Source organism: Ciconia boyciana, chromosome 1, assembly GCF_034638445.1.
Source record: "Ciconia boyciana chromosome 1, ASM3463844v1, whole genome shotgun sequence".
NCBI classification, from domain to species: Eukaryota; Metazoa; Chordata; class Aves; order Ciconiiformes; family Ciconiidae; genus Ciconia; species Ciconia boyciana.
Genome location: NC_132934.1, coordinates 82,734,146 through 82,755,406, shown reverse-complemented (window position 1 = coordinate 82,755,406; position 21,261 = coordinate 82,734,146). Strand labels below are relative to the sequence as shown.

General features: G+C 42.7%; 1 protein-coding gene across 1 annotated transcript; it reads right to left on the bottom strand.

Moving 5' to 3' along the window:
- Positions 1 to 2,539: 2,539 nt before the first annotated feature.
- NOBOX (NOBOX oogenesis homeobox) lies at positions 2,540 to 19,611 on the bottom strand. The gene is made up of 9 exons (XM_072885574.1): positions 19,566 to 19,611; positions 16,119 to 16,814; positions 15,604 to 15,710; positions 14,914 to 15,032; positions 13,865 to 13,998; positions 6,355 to 6,625; positions 5,451 to 5,797; positions 3,290 to 3,637; positions 2,540 to 2,713 (listed from the first exon to the last, which is right to left on the bottom strand). The coding sequence occupies exons 1-9, from the start codon at positions 19,609 to 19,611 to the stop codon at positions 2,688 to 2,690; spliced, it is 2,094 nt and encodes a 697-aa protein (XP_072741675.1). The 3' UTR covers positions 2,540 to 2,687.
- Between the last annotated feature and the right edge of the window lie 1,650 nt (positions 19,612 to 21,261).

The window sequence follows — 21,261 nt, the reverse complement described above, 5'->3', positions numbered from 1 at the left end:
ACCTAATTTTACTAAAAGTAAGTTGCAGCAGGGAAAATAGCACAAGGAGACTAAGGAGTGATGAGATTCCAAGGTATCGGTGCAGTGCGTATTGCAGGTATAATAGACAGGCTCAGAGAAATACCTAAGACTCTTCACCTTGGTGGGCAGCCAGGCACATGGTCAAGGGCTGTCGCTGCTTCTGCCAGTGGCAGCACTGGGCAAAAAAAAAAGTCTGCATACCTGTGGAGTAGATTAACCTTGGTTTAGCTCCAGCAAAGTCACTGGAACCACAGAAGGGATGAATCTGGCCACCTGTGTACTCTCGAGTACCCACCCTTTCCTCCAGCTGCCAACAGTGATATGAAAGAAATCTCAATTCAAAACTTCAAGCCCAATTGAACCTGGCAAATTTAAGGTACAAGCATGGAAATGAATCAAACTATTCCACTCAAACCATTCCTGGAGAAGCCTACATTTTATCCAAAGCTTGAACACAAAAGATTTTCCATTTAAAAAATTTGACTGTGCTTATTCAATCCCCAAACTTTTTGAGATTGTACCACATAGTACTTAGTGATCCTGAGTGTCCAAATGACATCTTTATGGGAAGTGTCATGGGCAGAATATGCAAGCTGGCTGCACAACTGTGCTACCAAACAACATCCAAAAGGCATATTTCTGAAAATAAGTCTCTCAAAAAACACCCTAAATTATTTTTTTCCTTTCTGTAAGAGAAGGGGCAGGTAGGGGTGGACAAGCTGACATTCTGTTGTTTTTGTCCCCTTCATCTCCTGGAAGGGTTGTTTTTGGATCCAGGCAAGACACATAGCCAGCCCTAGCTATGAAGAATTCTGCCGTCATCACCATTAAGAGTTTTCAGAGCGCACTTGTAATTGCAATGAAAACTCCTATTCACACCTCTTGGAAATATTGGTTTAGGCTGTTCAGCTGTGGATGAGTGAAACAAGTGTGCACTAATGCACATTCCCCACCAGTTCTCAGCCTGTTACAGACAATAATAAACTTTTGGTCTAGGAAATGAAAATTCCAGAATCTCTATACAAATCTGTAGATTCAGGATATAAATCTGTCCCTGACAATACTGCTTAGTCTTCAGCAGTCTGCAGCCACTGCCAGACATAAAACAGTGTTTTAGAAGACACAGGAGAAAGAGAAAGGAGAGGAGCAGCAGCATTCAACTCCTGCCAGACACGCTTTTATGAATGGACTATGGAGAAATTGAAACAAAAGACCTGATAACACTTAATTTCACAAGATACAAGAGAGGCACCCAGATCACTATAAATATAAAAATTACTCAGGCCTTGCCTGCGTCCAAAAGGCAGTGGAAAGACTCAGGGTTAAACACAGAAGGTATCAAAGGAAATGCACCTCCAGCTTCCCACAACACAATGGTCCTTCCTCACAAGGACACAGTGACACCCTGACATGTATTTTAGCCACTCATATTACATATTCCATGCATTCAGGTGGTTTGGGAACCACAGTTCCTAGGGACTGCAGACATTTGTTTATGTACCAGAGTAAACAATCTCTTCACTTGAGTCCTCTGCTACTGCTCCTGACGACTGATTTCAGAGACATATTTTATCCATTTCCTAGGCTGACAGTCCCAGGTAAAGCAGAAGGCAAGACTATCAAGCCAAGATCGTTTGCTCTGCTACACTACTCCTGCTAACGCTGCAGCGTGATATTCCCACAGTAAGACTTGAGAAATGCAAGCGAAAAGCCACAGTTATGAAACATCCCATCAGATTAAACTGCAACGCATCCTAACAGGATGCAGATGTAAATGCAAGGCATACATACCCACGTAAACCGTCCACAGTTCCTGTTAACCAAAAAAGAAAGTAGAGAGCTTAACCCCTTTTGAAATAACTGAGGCACCTCAGCAATAAACTGTTGGGTCAGTCCCCGAGATGATGACCAAGTATCTCAAGAAAGCAGTACCCACCAAATATTTAAGCTATCAACTAATTCATTAAAAATTTTGAACAATACAATCCTCAGACATTCAAACCCATCTACAATTCAAACAGGATGCTAAGCCAATTAATAACTGATAGAGATCTGCTTACATTGCTGGCATTTATAGTTACAGTTTTTCTGCCATTTATTGTTATAGTTTTATATTAAAAATTAAAAAAAAAAAAGTAATTCAAGGCTAGCAAACACCATGGACACTTCAGGGCGAGCAAACACATGACACTTCCTGCACTGTTTGGAGTCCCTAAAATTAGGTGTAGTTGCTGGAGTTCCTCCCCCTGTTTTGCATACGTCTTATTCTTCCTGGGCTCTCTTCCCACATATTCCAGGATACCAGCCATACCTTCTGACTCTTGCATGATCTGGAACTTCCACCTACCCATGGGACTCCAGTGCCTGTATCAGCATTTTTCTGTCTGTGAGCTCCTCAAGATTAGGATTCATTAAGAAAAATAAAGTCAGGAGATTTGCAAAAAACACAGACCAGAACCTTTTATTAATTGAAATTTCCCTGCTTCTTTCCTCAGCGGGAAAATAATCATGACAACAAGAAAAAAAAACAACCCCAAAAAAGAAACAAAAAAGTGCTTCCGTTGCAAATATTATTATTCTCGTCTCTCTTTTTGTCTCTTCTTATTTTGCAGCGCTTAAACCGGTAATGTTTCCTCTTCCTTTGTTTTTTTCCTCAGAGTGCAGCATCAGTCATTAGTTTCTTCTTTAATATCTGAAGAAAAAACAAACAGATTCATAAGAAAGTGTGATCTCACATGACACAGAATAACTTGAATTTTTTCAAATGTTTCATATTTCAAAATTAGACACACACCCCCAAACAATATTTAAGGCATGGGGCACTTTTCAACAAATCTAGAGTAAGGTAATTGTGTTTCCAAAATAGAAGTCTGAAAATGGAAATCCAAACAGAAAGCTCTCCCTTCCCCTTCCCCTCTTCTTGCTCAGGAAGTAGTTCTGCTTTGAAGAGAGGTGTATACGCCTCTGGAAATCTTAGAAATAATTAGTCCTGTGTAGCCATTCAGCTCACAACAGACAATGTCTGACGGAGAACAGAACTTTGCCATCTATTTCACTGACCTATAAATCCCCATTTCTAAAAATAGATTAATCTAAGAACTAGATATAGGATAATGGGACCTGTCTTGGACAGCAACCCAGAAAAAAAAAAGTTCCACTCCCATTCATGCCACAGTTTTGATCCCGCATTTAGAGGAGCTACTGCTGTTTTGGAACTCTTTCCTTATTCCCCCCTTCTCAAAAAAAAATCAGCTGGCTTTTCAGTTACCAACAATAGTCTCTCCTTTCTCGCTGCTACTCTCTACTTCCTCTCTTTCAGCAAGCGATGTCAACTCTGGCTCTGTTTGGTGGTTCTGGTATGAAATCTGGTCTGATGGTGTGACTCCCTTTTGTTTTACAGTATGTGGCATGGATCCCAGTGTTGTTCCATTGGGCACTTGAAGAAAATATGGAGAGGAGGGCAGGCAAGGTGGCTGAGTGTAGGAAATCTGCTCTGTGAAGTACTGTCCTCCTGCTGTGCTAGAAAATGGCATGCGTGAGCACAACTGATTTGAGAATGGAGCTCCCTGCATGTAGAAATCATTCCAGGAGACAGCTTGATAGGAAGTGGTGCCTGCTGAGGAAAAAAGCAAGCAAGAAAGAATAATAAAAATAAGGAAAGGAGGATTAAAACCATGTATACGTAAAAATGTGTATGTTGTGCTTAAGAGAGCATAATCAGTGGAAAGACAGTGTTACAGTTATGCCTTAATGGTTACTGCAATAGAGTAGACATCACACACATATGAAGGTTAACTTTGTTGTTTACGTTGCAGTGTATTTATCCAGAACGTAGTTATTTCAAGGAAAAACTTAGGAAGTTCATAGCATTGTTATAATCTAAAAAAATGATGTCACTTCAGCACAGATCCTGAGTGTATGTAATGATATTAGAGACACCCTCCCCCCCAATTTTTTTTCCTCCACTCCTATTTTCCAAGTTAGCTCTGCAAAGCATAAGCTGGATGCTTAATCTTCACTTTCATTTATTAAAGCTGCAATCCAGAAGCAGGAATGTTTTTTAATTAATATCTATAATGCAACTAAACTGCTCACTTGCTTACATGCTGAAGTAAGAATTATGGGTGTCTACACTGACAGATTGGTTCCCTCCCCAATGCACTTCTGGAAGCCCAGTCCCTGGTCATCCACACTGCGTAACAGCCACAGGATCCCTTCCTTGAACAGAAGTATGGAAAAAGAGACCATCAACTCTGCCTCTGTTCCTTCAACAATCCTCCAACTTTATCAGTCCTAACAAGGCTTGCACCTTTACATCCCTTTATGCTCGCACGACATGCCCCAAGGCACACAACACACACTTTTGGCATCACACTATAAAAACATTAATTTGGTGCAGTGGGACACAGCCCTCTCATTACTTCTGGCACTTCAAACTGAAAAACCTCAGAAAATAATAATTATGCCTTACAACCAGAGAGGAGAACCAGGCCAAGTGTGCTAGATAGCATGGGTGCTGCCAACCTGTTCTGGGGAATGTTAGCTGTGAACAGTGTGAACATGAGCCAGCTTGCACCCATCACTCTCAGAGTCAAGACTTCTCTCCCTGACAAGGTCCACAAAAGCAGTACAAAAACAGGAGCAGCATCTGTGGTCTGAAAACTCTGTTCTCTTATGCGATAAGAACAGAGATGTATTTTTTAGACTGTGAGCTTAATTCAACAAACCTGACAGTCCAAAGAAATAAACTGCAATAGTTTATCTTTTAGTTGTACTTGGGCTTGACCAACTTCCAAATACTAATCCCTGGCACAAAACAAGGAGACCGACGATGCCATTTTTACCTAGTTACTTTTTAGAAAACTACGCTGAGGTGCTTTAATCTAAGTGGTGCTGCAAATTCACATCAGAGGACGAAAAAGAAAGAAGCTATATCCATACTCTGTTGTCCCCTGTCTCTAACTCTCTTCTTTTGCACTACCCTAAGATACATAACATTCTTTCAAAATGGTTTCTGCAGAAGCCCACCAGAGTTAGAAGCCTATTTTTCTTGCTGTCTCCAACTATTCCATTTGCTGTGGCACCTTTTTCACTTTGCACCCTTGACACCAACCCACATACACCAAAGACATGTTAGCTTGCACAACAGTACACTCCTGAAAAAGAAAAGTTAGCTCTCTGTTCCAGACAAAACCGTTGCACTACCTGACATATTCACATGGTAACACTCTCTCTAACATGCAGCCTACGTAGTAACTTTTGATTCAAATTAATGGGTCACTCAGCACTTTAAAAGCATACAAGGAAATTACAAAAAAAAAAGATGGGCAGCATATATATATTTGTGCATGTATATGCACATTCCTTCTTTCTGTCACAGTTATCAGTAAAACAGAGGAATGGGATGCCAAAAGATTTCAGAAATTTACCTGAGTTTCCACTTGGCTGCTGTAACAAGAGTTGTCCTGCCATGTGGTTTTGTATGTAGCCTTGTGTGGCTCCTGCTGCCCCATAGGTTGCAACTCCACCATTACCAGGTAAGGAGAGGAAAGCTGTATGGGACTCAGTGGGTGGTGTAGGAGTGAGGCGGACGCTGGAAAGCACATTGCTGGCCAGGTGACCTGGCAGATGGTGGAACTGGGAGAGCTGATGCTGCTGGGGATATTGGGGCAGCTGGTAAATTCCACCCTGGCTGCTGTACTGACAGTACGTGGTCTCTAGGTTGCCTGCCGACTCCAGCTGCTCAGGATAATTGCAGGAAACTGGTGAACTCAAACTGCAGAGAGCAAGGAGAGGGGCAATTCAGAGACTAAAGTAGGGTAAACAGATACAGCAACCTGTACAATAAACAATTGTTGTATCTTCCCCTTGACAGCTGCTCCAACCCTGATCTCCTCCCAAATGCTGGGCACAGGACAAGAGCAACAGGAACCACTTGAGCCAAGTGCTTTCACAGCAAGTTTCTTTAACAATGCGTGCTAGGGGAAAGGGATTACCTTTCCTTCAGTTCTTCCCGCTCTCCAAAGCACACCCACCCTCTCTCAAGGATTCCTTTTCACTGTGCTTCTGAACCCCACTTTGACTTTACAGGCATGCAATTCTGAAAGCACTCTGATTAAAGGTATCACTTTTCTGATAGCAGGTGCCCTGTCCTACTACGCACATTATATACTTTTTCATAGTCCATTTAAAGGACATTCTCACTCCCACATCTAACTTCTCATTTATGCTCCCACCTATTTCCTTGTCCCATGTCCCACCTTCACCCTCCCAAGGCTTCTCCCAGGGTTCACATTTTTCACCTCCCTCAAAGACAATTTCATCTGTTCCTACCCTTGATTCTGGATGCTGTAAGTGAAGGCCTCCCTGGAGCCATTTTCCTGACTGGACAAGCTGCATTCACTGTTGGGAGTGTCCAGCATCAAGGGAACAATATGACTGGGGGGGTTGAAGGACAGACTGAGGGGTAGGCTGGCCCTGCGGATGGGTGGAGGGCTGGGAAGACTAGGGAAGCACTCCGTTCTGCTGGAACTGAAGTTGAGCTGTGGTAACACCTTTGTCTGAACTGCTTCACAAGATGCCACCATTCCTGCCACTGAAGAGACTGTGAATAAAAAGAGAGACTGTCATACCAAAAATTAAAAGGAGCAAGCAGAGGGAATGACAAGAGTGGCAGAACAAAAAAGCAAGATGCTGGTGAAAGAGTGGAGGTTAACTGATGGGTATAAAAGTAAACAAGTACCAGCATTGCTGCTGGGAAGCAAAAGGGAGTAGTAGCAAGCTCTCTGGAACAGAGGATTATGTTTATTGGTTAAATAAAATTACCTTCATGATTTCAGTCTCTGCATACTGGATTTATTCAGCTCTCAAGAAGGCAGCCAAATGAAGCAAAGTACTTCCTGGAAAAAAGCCAGGAACAATCCCCCAGCCATCTTCCATCTCTACTGTCCTCTGGGAAAAGTGTGCTGCACACATTACCCTTTTGAAAAATTTAACCGTGGTTCAAAAGAAACAAAAACGTGCCTTTAGAGATCCACTGTCTAGGCCATTTTTTAACCAAATTTTCACTCCTGGTTTGGCCTCTGATGAGTTATGCCAAAAAAAAAAAAAAAAAAAAGCAGAGATGTCAGCTGAAGGGCCTTGGGAAAAGAAGCTGGGAGATGGAAAAGGAAACCAACACCATTTGGTTGCTAGAATCTTGTTTGGTGACCTGTCTCCTCAGTCACTGCTGGAAAAGGAGAGAGGAACAGTTTCCTACAGAACAGCCTCTGTGGAAAGAGGACAATATAGGAAATGAAAAGGTCAGAATCATGTATGCTGGTGATCCAGAGTAACAAGTATACACAGAAGGTCAAGAAGCTTGCACATAGTGCAAGAGAACAAGATTTTCTTTTATTATGCCAAATAGCAAATTATTTCTCTCTTGCGAAGTGTAACCATCAGGTGTGCATGACACGATTTGAAATGTCTAGCTAGGCTGAACCAGCACAAGGATGAGGCAGGTATGAGAACATATCACTGACTGTTCAGGTAAAGCTGGTCTACTCCTACACATTGTAAAGCATTCAGGGAAAGCTAGTAGCATGGATAGTTTACAGCTGTACTTCACCCTTGCAGGCATACAGAGTAACATCAAATGCACTCCACCAGGTGTGAATCAAAGGCCTTAAACATAAAACCTAAACATAAAGCTGCCACAGCAAGCATGAGCTACCTTTAGAGAATTTTGGTATGCATGCCCAGAGAGCTGATCAGGAGATCCCATTTCAACACCTTGCAGCACCATTTCTCAGATTCCCCAGCGTGCTGTGCAATTGTGCCTATCTTATTGCATCTTCCTACATTCAATTTCTTTCAACCTCTGCAACTATGGAAAGAGGGAGTACTGACGTTTCAATGAAAATTTGAATAGCCCTGATTTTCGGCTCATTTAGAAAACTAGAGCAAAATCTAGGGTGGCATCTCTAAAGCATTCACATGCCCAGGCAATTCTCAGTGATTTATTTTTTCTATTTGAACATACTACTGCTACATGTCAGGCAGCATCTATGATGTACCTGTCACATTCCTGTTTTTTGACACAGCACAGATCCCACACAACAAAGCACTAGTCAAAACAACATTTAGTTTCCTTGCAAGTCAAAAAGGCTTAGCCAGAAATGAAGCTGAAGATCTCTTCTGTTTTTTTAAAACCATCATTTGCACTGGTTCTCCTAACCATTCTGTCCCAGAATGTAGCAGTTCACACAAACATTATGAAACAGCAGCCATGTGGGGCACAACTTCTCTGAGAAACAGTCTATATCCTGGTAAAGCTTTGGTTCAATAATGACAGTAGGATTAGCTATTCTGCAGATGGCCTTAGTCTTGCTCAGGATGAATACAAGCAGTGTAACAACATAGCCTAGGAAATCACTTTGAAACCCACTTTCACATCTACTAAGAATTAAGTTCTGGTTTTTGAAATATTTGCAACACTTATTGCAGATAATCTTTGTGGATCATGGCAATACGATCCACAGCCAATGAGATCATGAAGACAGCACATTCGGCCTCCAAAGAGCTGGTTCAGCCTTTTCTAAAGTTTCCTCTACTTCTCAGTCCTTTCAAAGAAAGACTCTGAATTTGTATCCTCTGAATAAAGCCACAAATGCAGTAAGAATAAACAATTCCCAAAGAAGTAGTATCTGCTAAATCTTATACTGTACTTACAGAAGATTCCAGCATCTTGTTCAATGATGAATTCTGATCACTGGCTTGAGATAATACTTATGTTTTACAATTCTGTTGCTCTTCCTGACATTGATGTAGAGATAGATATCCTCAGAAGGCTTTCCACTGAACATGGAAATGTAACAGTAGGATTTTTTGTTTATCATTTCCACTATTTCTGGGTTTTCAGTCCATGAGACAACCTTGGGAATTTTTGGAGAGCAATTTAATAATTTGCAGCTTCAGATCTCTGAACCAGTCCTGGTGCTACACTTAAAACTCAAGAATGGCTATACTGTCTTCAGCTACACAGCTGTCTTCCTGCTACTATAGCTGCTTCCTCAATATCCTAGCAGAGTTAAGAGACCCATTCTTTAATGCAAATAGCTTCCAATGAATGGGGCAGTCTTAAATTAACAAAAATTGATGTATATATTTCTGTTGGGATTACTGTGATTTCAGTTTTTCACCAGTCTTGAAGGAGACTGAGGCCTATTTTAGAGAGGTGTCCATGAACTTAAAACAGGGCATGGTTTCAACTGTGGTTTCAACTGTGAAAATATCATTTTCAAATGTTCTAGGAAGCTGCTTTCACTGTTGTTAACAGACCAGATCACGCGCACAAGATTTGTTACCTGAGTGACACCTATCTGCATTGGAGCCCTTCCTCTTGACATCAACCATACATGACTTTCTTAGTCAAGCGCTTATTATGTTGACTCCAAAAGGCCTTGGCATGAGATGCCTGCAATGATTCAGGCAGGAACTATGCAGCTGCCTGCAGACTGTTTGGGAGGCTGGAGACCATAATGATGACTGTTTAAAAAGTCCAGTGCTGGGCACAATGCAGCTGATATTGTTTGCAGGCTAAGCAACCAGTCTAACCTCAGATGGTCTACTTGCTAGGGCTGCTTTCTCAAGCATCAAATCAAGAGTTCAGCAAAAGGCTCTATTACTATTAGTCTCTATGTCATACACTATCCAATCCAGTTTCTTTTAATAAAACATGCCTGTGTAATTGCAGCATTTACTGGAACATTAAGGGCCATCACAAAGCTTTTCACAGATACATCCTCTCTTGAAACTATGAGAAAACACATCTCTCTTGTAAATGACATTTTGAAAGTAGACAAAATATTCATCAAATAGCAACGGCATTCTTAATTTAATGGACTGAAGATCAGTAAACCAAATTCAGTCTCTATAACTGCATTGTTTTGAGAAGTGTGTCAGTCTGATCCTCTTCTGGATTTTCAGTAGGCCAGAACCTACCACTTGTTTAAAAGGTATGACTCTTGCTTACCGTGTCAGCTACACATCATCAGCTTTAAAGTAATTTGTTCAAAAGCCAGAATCTTACAAGTGAAATCATTAGAGCTTGTCATTTATTTACCGTTCTTTGACAGATCATGTCCAATTTCATCCAGTTGCTCCCAAGACTTCCATTACAATCCCATCTCTGCCACTGAATAATCCTCTTGCTATTTGCATAAGAGATACCAGCATAGGCTGGGCTCCTGACATGTGTCCTCAGCAAGATAGCCACATGAAACAAAGTATTTCCTGCAAAAGCACCAGCGGGTCAGAAAAATCTCCTCCCACAAACCAGAGGCATAGAAAGTAACTTCTCTTTCCAAAGGGCCAACTCTAAAGAAAACATACCCCAATGTTTTAAGTCAATGAATCACAGATATATATATCCGTAAGAGATCTCAGACAAACAAGAAAAACTTCAAATAACTGCAAATGTCAAAAAAACCTCTATTGATTTAAAGCAAGCTATGTGTCTAGCAAAAGTAGTAAGAAAACAATTCTAAGATCAAAGCAAGCTCAAGATTTAATTTTTGAAGCACAAAAGGCTCTTATGGCAAGTAGTGTGGCTAATATCAAAATCAGAAGCCATAACTGCCAGCAAAGTAGAGTACATCTCAAATATAACTTCCTGGCATTTTTAATCAGCTTGTTTGGAGAACTGTACAAAACAGTGGGACATAAAAAAAAAAAACAAAAAACCCAACCACAAACTAACAGACAGTCAGAACTAGAGCTACAGCGTGTAAAAACAATGGCAAAGATGGCTCTGAACACTCTCCAAAGGTGACAGGTAACAGATCGTACTGTTCTCATGCACTTAAGTAATTTGCTTGTCCTGCTGAAGTGGTTAAACACACTGCTACCAAGGAAAGCACCTGAATAGCCACTCCATTAGGCTACAATCTCTGGGTACAACTGCACCATTGTGCACAGATCACAGATTATTTTGCTGAAACCTTCCATAAGCTGTTTCCAGGAGGGCCACTTTTACTAAGCAATTGTTTTTGCCTTGTAAATTGATGACCTTTATATTCATTTGTTCCCTCTTTTATTTTGCTTCTGTTACTTTGGATTTCATCCTATCCAAGTTTTATCTCCTTCATTTTCTGATATATTCTAATAAAGAAAACAGGTGGACCCTGGATGGCCCTATTTATTGACAAGCTTTTTTTCCGAACAAGGAGGCTGAATGAATTCAAAAGTCGCGTTGTCTTTCATTTTTCTTCCATTTCATTTTCTGTTTCCATTCTTTAAGAGAAAAGTCTGCCTACACAATGCTAGATAACAAAACGAGCACGTTTCGTTCCCCATGATGGTGTTATCCCACATCTAGTAAGGCAAAAATGCGACTGAAGCTTTTCCTGTGATTGTGCCATGCAGATCTCTCTTCTATGAGGACTCCCTACACCTAGTAACAGTCTTTTCCCTCAGAGGGAGCACTAACTTAGGTCTCTACTCTGCCCAGGCACCAATTTTCCCATGACTTGTAAGAATGTAATTTTTTAAGACTTCCACCTTCCATCAATAAATTAAACTGTATTAAACAAATTTGGAGGGCAGGGTGGGTTTCATAAACAAAGAGAGTGTGTGGCTCATTACACACACAATATTCCTCCCTTCCCTCAGGAAACCAGGTTGAAAACCAATCATCAAACATCACAGTTTGTGTGCATTAGCAAAGCATGCCTCTTTTCTGCAAAGTGATTTAGAAAAGGCACTTTTTTTTCCAAACAGATCTGTATCTGGAAAGTATTTACCAGCCTTAGATGACACAAATAGATTTTATTACTTCTTGCCCAGCATGATTTAAAGAGAACAAGGGGAAGCTTGTTCCCTCACATAGATGTAGCAGAATGAAGCATATTCTCATCTTCACACGTCCTTAACACTGAAGATGCAGGGGTTTCAGATAAGCAAAGGAAGCATGTGTTTCATAAAAGCTAGGTACATACACAGTAAATGCAATAGGTGGCAGTCAGCACCAAGTTCAAAGGATTCAGGGAGTAAAAAACCCAGCTATCTTTATCACTCATTTTCTCACATACCCAGTCCACTCTCAGGGACATTCACTTGCCCTTTTTCTTCCTTACACATTGTACAAAGAATTCAGCTGGGACATTTCTTTCCTATCAGAAAGATTGCTTGTGTTTTCCACATGGTGAACTGCATCCCAGTGTGCAGATTCCCCAGAAAGAAATTGCTCAATACAGAGAGATGACAAGATCACATCCCTGAATGAAACTTTATTTCTCTAACAAATATGTTCTCTCTTGACTAAATAGCCCACCTGCAAATGTACTTTAGAAACCAGGATAGTTCTGAATATAAGTGTAAAAATATGAGGGCATTTGTTTTGTTTCTTTTAAATTAATCACTCTGCAAAATCTTGGTCTTTACCTAATTAAATACAGGACTCAACAGACTGTACCATTCTGGGAAGCAGTGAATTATTCAAACACTTTGACCATATTTACTCTGCTGCAAGTGGAAAAACTGGACCTAAGTGAATTACAGTCATATTGATTAAACAGCTCATAGAATTGACTAAAGTAGTCCTTGCCTTGAGACTATGAAAGGCAAATTTAAATGACAGAAGTACTAAATTACAGTATCAAGAAAGTATCTCAATGAAGTACTTTTAGCATGCATATCTATTTATTAGTATTCTAAGCTTATTGCTACAATCTTATAGTTGCTTTCTACAGTGCCAAAATACTCTTAAGGTATCAGCACTATTAAATATACATTAAAGTCTTTTGGTAATTATTAGAAGATGACTTGCACAGAACTGCCCTTAATACCGATAACCCTGTATATTTAGAATACAATGAGGAGGCAGAAATGATGGCATGAAATTCAAAAGAATGAATAACACTGGGAAGCAGGAAAGTACACACAACCGTACCACATGTCAGCACATCTATTGCTTGGAATACCTGTTCCTAAGGAAGTGGTGAAGTCTTCATCACTGTGGAAATATTTTCAAGTCGTGCCAATTTGGAAACGCAAACATATATAGGAAATGCTTTAGGGAACATTCCTGACTCTAGGGAATGCTCTCATACTCCACACATAAATACACAATTGAACAAATCCTCTCTTTTTGGTTGCCATCGATCTTTAAAGTCTAAATGCAGTTCAGGCAGAAAACTGGTCCAACAGCACGCCCCACTGACCTTCAACAACACTGCAACAGCAATTAAATTAAGCTGTATGCTTCAGAACTCAACTAGTCTCACTCCCCCAAGGTCTTGCACAAAATGGAAAATTGCACTGACTGGAGAAGTCAAGGAACCTCCTTTGGAGATTTAAAGGTATGGAGTACCTGAGGGAGGCTCTACAACCCCAACAATTTATACAATGCACCTTCCTCACACAGCTTACTTGACTACAGGTTGTAGCCAGAATGTTACAGTCTAAACCAGAATATGGCGTGTGTATATCTGCTGTGAAGAGCATAATAACCAGAATAATACTTTCATCATCATTCAGAGAAGCAGTGCCAGTGTCAAACAGCTATTATGGAAGAATGCCCCAATGAAGTCATATTATGATATCATATTAAGAATTCCTTGCTGGCTTGTGCTAGGACATGAATAAGGACTGCAAATTTGGCTCTACCGTTAGCACGCAGGCACCACCGTGCTGGTACGTAGCTGGTAGATACTTGATTAGCACAGAGCTGTTAAACCTGGTGTCACTTTTTGGACTGATGGCGAAGGGCTCTCACAACCTTCCCTACAGCATTTGGGAACCTACCAGCACCACCTGCTAATGCTGCAGCTATGCAAAATACTTGTGCTGATAGGGGTCTCACCTGAGGAGGAGGCAAGTGGTGCAGGATGTCCACTGAGCAGGCTGGAGTAGTTCCCAGCTGTAGTGTCTACACCCAGCATAGCAGACTGTTCATGAGCAATGTCAGGCAATGGAGGCATGGGCAGAAGAGGTGCTCTGGAGGTATACATAAAGGGTATGAGCAGGGACCAGAGGATAAGACATTACGACAAAGTATTCACTCTTCTAACTATCCTACAATGGGCAAATCCTAGATCACTAGCAGGTGGAAAGGGAAAGCGCTGGATGACTTATAAGTGCAAGGAGAAACAGTGCACGGGATGCTGTATCATTTGGGGAAGCAGCCCAGGTCACTAGTGTGGAAAGAACAGGCAGCAGGGACAGTGCAATGAAATCAGCCAGGTGGTCTCCAATCTTTCACTTAATTTTTCCCTTTTCATTCTGTTTTCTTTGCAGGAAGACTCTCACTCCAGACTGCCGTAAACACCTGCCTGTGGAGACTAACTTCTTCCCTCACTCACTCACCCACTCCCCCTTGAAAGACCATCTATCCTCTCACATACTCCCTTCCCCCACCCCCCAATAAATGTTCCCTGCTCACCTATGAAAGGTGCTAGCTTGTATTTCTTCAAAGAAGCCCATGACTTTGTAAGACTGATCTAAGGAAGCAGCATTTCCATCGCCAAATGAAAATCCATGGAAATGGAAAGTGATGTCAGGAGAAGGACTGGGATAAAAGAATTCCTAAGTGCACACAAAGAGCCTGGCCAACACATTCACAGAAACTAAAAATGAAGGGGTGATTCCACAGACTTTTCTATCTCATCCCTTGCTCTCTACGTGACTCCAGAGCGATTTCAATAGTTTCATTTCAAAACAGTGCTACAGGTTAATCAAAAGCGCTTTTAAGAGGGTCCACTGCAATTTGCCCAGAAACCTGACAGGCTACCGAGGTCCAACTCAATGGTCAGCTCTCCGTAGCTTAAATGTAAAGGGGAAATGGCAAAGGAAAATATTTAATTCATGAGGTATCTATTGTGGAGAAATGAGAAAACAGAGTAAGTCCCTTACCCATAACTATCTGTCCCAAAGGGGACTGACAGAGCTGATGATGTTGGATATTTTTTGTTGCCTTTCACACTCAACTTCTCCGATTTCCGCCACTTTGCTCTGCGATTCTGAAACCAGACCTGATAAATGGAAAGAAATGATGCATTCAGAGAGGAAACCATCTACACATGGTGACACAGGAAATGAATCAGCAATGACTGCCTCCACACAGCACCAGGTGAGGCCAGAAACCTTTCTTCAGAGAAAGGAACCTCAAGAAATCTTTCTTCTAGAGAACCTGCAAGATTCATTGCAAACAGAAAGAGAAGAATAACAGCAGAAAGATACCCCCAAACACCAGTTTCCTTTGTTGCCCATGATCTTCAAGATAAAAGAGATTAACTCCAATCTCCTTAGCCTCTTTTACCTACCCATTATGCATCTCATCTTAGGAAATGGGAAGAGATGGGGTAGACTCTGCTGCCATTTTGGGTGGGGTGTGCAGACACTGCACAACCAACTGGTTGTGCAGTGTTCATCCCTGTGAGCTCTCTTCCTTCTCTTGTCACCAGTGGCAAGTGCAGTCTCTATCCTGTTACTCATGAGTTCCTCTTTCCTTGTGACTCAAGCTCCTCCTCCCTGCCCCAGTCCCTCTCCATCAATTTTCTGCACAGAACCCACAGTCAGCACTGTTACCCACACAGGTGTTACCATGATACGCTGTGGCGTTACACCAACCACAGCCGCAATCTCCCTCCTCTTCTCATTGTCAGGGTAGTGGTCTTCCTGGAACATCTTCTCCAACTCTTCTAGCTGCTCTAGAAATGATGCATTGTTCAAAGAGAGAGAGATGGGGATTATGTGGTAAGAAAACAAAAAAAACACAGCAAAAGAAACAAGACAGGAAGAACAAAACAGAACATTTTTTACTATACTTAGAAATACATGAACAACATAAAAGATTTTTTTAAAGGAAACCACAAAAATAAACAAAAAATCTTCTTCCACAGTAAAACAAACAGCATCGCTAGCAATGCTTCAAACATAAGGCACTGAGCAACCTTTATTTGAAGAAGTCTTCATGCATCTAATAGTGTAGAATGCTTTGCAATACCAGTTAGAGCAGCTCAGCACCTCCATGCTGTGCCTTCAGTATGGTGAAGGAAACACCAGTGTGATTAGCACTACAAGTGTCACTGTCTGCCAGTGGATTCCCCAGTATCTACCTGCACTATAGAAGGTGCGTGACTTCTTCCTGACTGGTGGCAGAATTTCTGGATTCTCAAATAACTCTTTTTTTCCCTTGGTCCCATCATGGCTACTTCTGGATTCCAGAACTGAAGACACCTTGTAGGATTGCTGAGCTGCAGCATTGGCTGAAGCGCATTTGGATGATTGGCGAGGAGCTGGGCCACACACATCCTGCTTGCAGAGGTCTCCGGGGATTCCACTAGATGCTTTCTCAGCGCATGTCCCACTTCTGTCATTACTTTTTTTCTTCTTTGCCTCCTTCTCAATCCCATCAGAGTAATAGCTCTCACACTGTTCATGTGATCCTGACTGACCTGTGGGGTCCTGTGCAAATTCAACCACAGAAAGCGGGGGCACAGCCTTCACATCACTGAGGAAATTTGACAGCTGCCCACACACTGAAGCAAGGTCGAGCTGGTCATCAAGGGCCTCTGAGTCTTGGGAAGTTGACTCAGTTGCCTGCAGAGTGCAATATCTTCCATCTTCCTCCACCTTCTTTACAGGGTTGATCCTATCTTCTGTTCCCAAGGTATCCTCAACTTCTTCCTTTATAGCTGTGCTTTGGAATGCAGACAGCACACTGCTCCCTGTACCATGCCCACCAACAGCATCAGCATCTACCACAAAGTGCTCAGTATTCAGTGATGTGTCTTCCTTCTCGTCCTTGCACTCTACAAGGAAAAAATGAAAAACAACAACCCCCCATGCACATTGTCTAAGCCAGATGTGTCTGGATGGCATCAGAAAAAGGGTGTGCCTGGATAGGAAGTTTCAGTTATGAGAGAAGGAAAACACTACACAATGAAATCCAACAGTGAAAAGAACTAGAGAGTTTAAAATCAAGACTGTCACCAGGACAGAGTGCTGCTAGGAAAGCAACAGCAAAGAATGTGATATGGTCAATACGGAGATATTAAAACATCTGAGATAAGAAAAGCCTCATTTTGAGAGTCAAGATGCCTACAAAAACAACCAACTGTGAACTACAGGAAGAATTAATTCCAGACACAGAGAATAAAGGGAAGGTTGCATATTACAAATACAGTAGTGGGAAAACAGCACTGGGGATAACAAACGTCTTTGGAATAAGGAACAGAATAAAAATCAATGACTTATCAAGACACTAAGTGTCACCTTATTAAAATGAGTAAAAGCAAAATACAAGCAAAATTCTGGTCTACTGTGTCAGCAGTCATTATTTGACAAATGACATCACTTTTTGATTTATAGAGGTTTCTGTTTCTATCATACTCAAGCTGACCAAGCAAAAAAACAATTGTACAAACTTTTAATAAGTGCCTTAAATTAGTTTTCTGCAGCTTCAGCCACAACACTTATGAATAACAGACTTACAAGTTAGGTAGTGAAATAGCTGGCTAAGAACAAAAATAGGTGAAGAGGTCTGACCAAGTTTAACAAAAAGCACAAACTGCATTACAGTAAGAGAGACTGAATAGTAGAAGACAGGTCAGAAAGAACACAGCAAGAGAAATAATTAAAACAGGCAATAGAATAATAAAGAAGCATTATACTTTCCCAGCTGGCATATACATTTCCAAAGAAGAAAACCTGCTGATTGTCTCAGAATGTGTGAGTCTGTGATTTCTGCTACTTTAAAAAAAAAAAGTGACTATTTCTTAAGAACAGAAAGTAGGATAATAAAACCAAAACCATATATCTGCCTCTGTCTGGAAAGAAGAAAGTTCGAGCAGACTGTTGGCAGCATTTCAGTTGTATGTGCCCATAGAGAAATGTGGTTGTTTAATTTTGGGGAAAAAAGATCTAAAATAATTTCATTTCACTCTGTCCTACTTTTGATATATATTAGTGCAATGCCAAAATAAAGAACTTGCTTTCTGCCTCAATGTTTCTTTCTTAAACAATTGTTAATCAAGAAGCAACCTCACAACACCAGTCAGATGGGAGAATCTTCATGGAAGTATAAGGGGACGCCAGGCTGCTTCCAAGACTTCTAATTTGCTTTTTACAGGATTAAGAGAACCGAATTAGTTGCAGGGGAAAGAGACAGAAGCAGGAAACTATGCAACTATAATAATTTGATCTTCTTAAGCAGCAACAGTTTCCACTGCTGTTAAATAAGATGAAATATCCTGATGGGGAGGGTCAAGAACTGAGTGAGGCAGAAGCTGGCTGTGTTCTATATAATTCCTTTTTCCACCGTCCTCCTCACTGCCTCGCTCATTATGTGAAAAAGCTCATATTTTCACATATCCATTCTGTCACTCACCCTCTGCCTCAAATCAGGAATAGCATTTTCAGCTTAGTGCTTTGATTTGAGGCAGCTTTTTACTTATTTTTATGCAAACACCAGTTACGTGCTTACATCACAAAATACATTTCAAAGTCTTGTGTATGTACCTTGTATCTGCAGCAGAAAAAGAGATAGACACCTGGGAGTTTTATATCATCTACAGGAATATTCCTCCAAGAGAAAGTAAATTGCTGTCTCTATTTCTAAAACATATAACAAAGGCCTGACAACAACTTGGGATTGCCAGAGAAAAAGACCTGAAATGAAAATAAAGTTTGGAGAGAAAGATAGGCCTTCATGATAACACATAGGAAGTTACCAAACCATTCCTTTCTCCCATCATTCATATGACAAGACCCCAGACTGAAAATCACTTTGTCCCACGTTTAGATAAACGTAACCTTAAGTAGAAGGGATTTTTAACTGACTGGGAACATCATACATATAGAGTCTGGAACGCCTGAGCTGCTGCTGCTGAAGGTGCGTGAGCTGGAAGTAAAATCCTCTTTTTCTTCTCACAACCACCTCCTTAAGATGTTTCTTGGAACAAAGTAACCACTTGCACAGTGACAGCAAGACTTTTAAGGTTGTTTGGAGCATTTGGTACAAAGCAACCTGAACACACACGCAGGGAGAAACATCAGCTTCACAGGTCCACCCACGCAAGCTCAGTCAAGGAGGAGGAAAACTGGACAGGGGGTGAAGGTAGTAAGTGCCAGCAGTCTAGAAACCCAGAGGCAACAGGAACCCCTCAGTGTGATACAAAGGGAAGACTGCCTGCCCCCAACCCTCACGCCAGCTTGCCAGCTGCTTTTACAAGCCCGGTGATACGAGGGCTACGCAGGCACCGGACCGAGCAGCAGCCCATTGCCCCAAATGCCCCAGGGCACTCCAGGCAAAATGGCGGCTTGCCCGCAGGGCCAGGGTAAGACGGGGCCGCCTGCCCAAGGCGACGAGGGGGGGCAGGGGCTAATGACTGCCGGCCCTCGCCACCACAGCCCGCACGGCGGGCCTGCCGCACAGATAACAGCCTGGAGGAGGCGACAGGGTCGTTATCCTCCACCGGGGCTGCTCATTAGGCTCATTGCCGGGTGCCTCCCCCCCAGTCATTAATGAGAGCCGGCGCCCAGCCTCGCGGCCCGGCCCTTACCCAGCCGTTTGGCCGCCCGCTCCTCCTCCGCGCCCGCCCCGTCCATGCCGGCTCGGCGGCTGCGCGTCCGGTGCGGCCGGGTTAATGCCCTGCCCAGTGGCGAGCCCCGCGCGGAGTGCAGCGGCCGGCCCCGGCCGGCTCATCAAGGCCACCTGGCCAGCGACCCTCGGGGGAGAGCGGGGCCGAGGCTACCTGACTAACCTACCTCAGCCGCCCGGGCAGGCGGGGAGCGGCAGAGGCGGGCTTCCCCAGCAACTGCAGCGCCTAGCCGCATCCGCAGGTAACGGGGTGCAGCCCCGGGAGCCCCACCGCCGCGGCGAGGTGGGCTGGCGGCTGGGACCGGCCTCCTGCTCGGCGCCTGCTGCGGCTGCTGGGGGCTCGCGCCGCCCGCCTTCCCTCTGCCCCCTCAGGCGTCCCGGCCGGCGGAGCCATCTTCCATGGGCCGCCATGCGGGAAGGGGCCTGTCCTCCCTCGCAGCGTGGGTGTGGGGGGCCAGAGAGCCGGTCTCTGACGGGGAGAAACCTGGCCTCCGCACGTAGGATACAGAAGTGTTTCTGGCACATCTGAGGACACCTGAAAGACTGTGCTTTGTGAGCTCCCATGAGGAGCAGGCTTAAATATCACTAATAGTGTGCCTTGGAAACCCAGATGTTACAAAATTGGATCGTGTAATATGAATGAGATTAACCTCATTATCTTTGCTTGTGGGCTGGCAGGAAGACATTCAATTTTTTATGTGCTCTGGCTGCAGTTGCTTAGCAGTGTTTCTGATTCTCCATAAACTAGTGGTTTTAAGAAATAAATGGCACTTCTTGACTTTTAGGCACTGTAATTTTGCATCCTTTCCATACTTAACAATTCTTAGAAAAAACAAGGCTCCTAACAGAGTGGTACTGGGCAGTTAGTGATCTCACGCTACTACAGGTGTTGTCATCTGCTCAGGTAACATGTAAACCAGCTTTCTGTGCTTGCAGCTGTCTACACAAGATGAAGGGCAGGAGTGAACCAAGCCTGACTTTTCTGACTTCTTTCTTCTCACATGCAGTTGATGGAGAGACCTGTGCTGCAGCTTTGCTTGTGATGGGTCCAGAAACCAAGCCCTCTGCTCTTAAGTCCTCTGTGTACAGCTTTCCTAGCCACCAAGTGAAGTGCAGCCGGCTGTAAACACAGCTTGCGTGTCTGCAAACAGCAAAGACAGTGCTTGCTTGAAGAACGTGATTTGCTTAATTGTATTCTGCTGCACCAAGACAGAACATCCTTCATCCTCATTTTGGTTATTGGCTCGGTATCTCATTGCTGGCAGGGCACCATTCTCCTGCTGTGCATTTCCCCATATTCCCTGTCTTTGTTTCAAGGTTCACTCTAGCATCAAAGGTCCTGCCTCTGCAGATGCTTTCACCTGAGAGTAGTTTCATTATGTTAAATGAGTGCAACCTGAAACATGTGCCAGCATTTTGGAGATGGTATAATTAGTCTAACAGTGCACCTGCTTCAGCCTTCAAATACAAGACTTGCTGGCTGGAATGTTATTGCAGCTAAAATGGCATTTAATGTTGGCAGCATTAAGCTGACAAAACACAACTCTGATCTTAGAGGGGATGGGACCTCTTCAATATTAGATAAAAGCATAAAGATAAAAATCACTAACTGCTTTAGATGTTCCTGGTTCTGAGCAAGGTTGTTTGTACTGAATTCT

Bases quoted from the DNA above. Each gene is read 5' to 3' on its own strand.
- NOBOX (XM_072885574.1), bottom strand. From the start codon at position 19,611: ATGGACGGGGCGGGCGCGGAGGAGGAGCGGGCGGCCAAACGGCTGG. The intron at 16,815-19,565 runs GTAAGGGCCGGG...TTTTCCTTGTAG, and splicing joins GCGGGCGGCCAAACGGCTGG to AGTGCAAGGACGAGAAGGAA. The intron at 3,638-5,450 runs GTAAATTTCTGA...TTTTTTCCTCAG, and splicing joins GCAGCCAAGTGGAAACTCAG to CAGGCACCACTTCCTATCAA.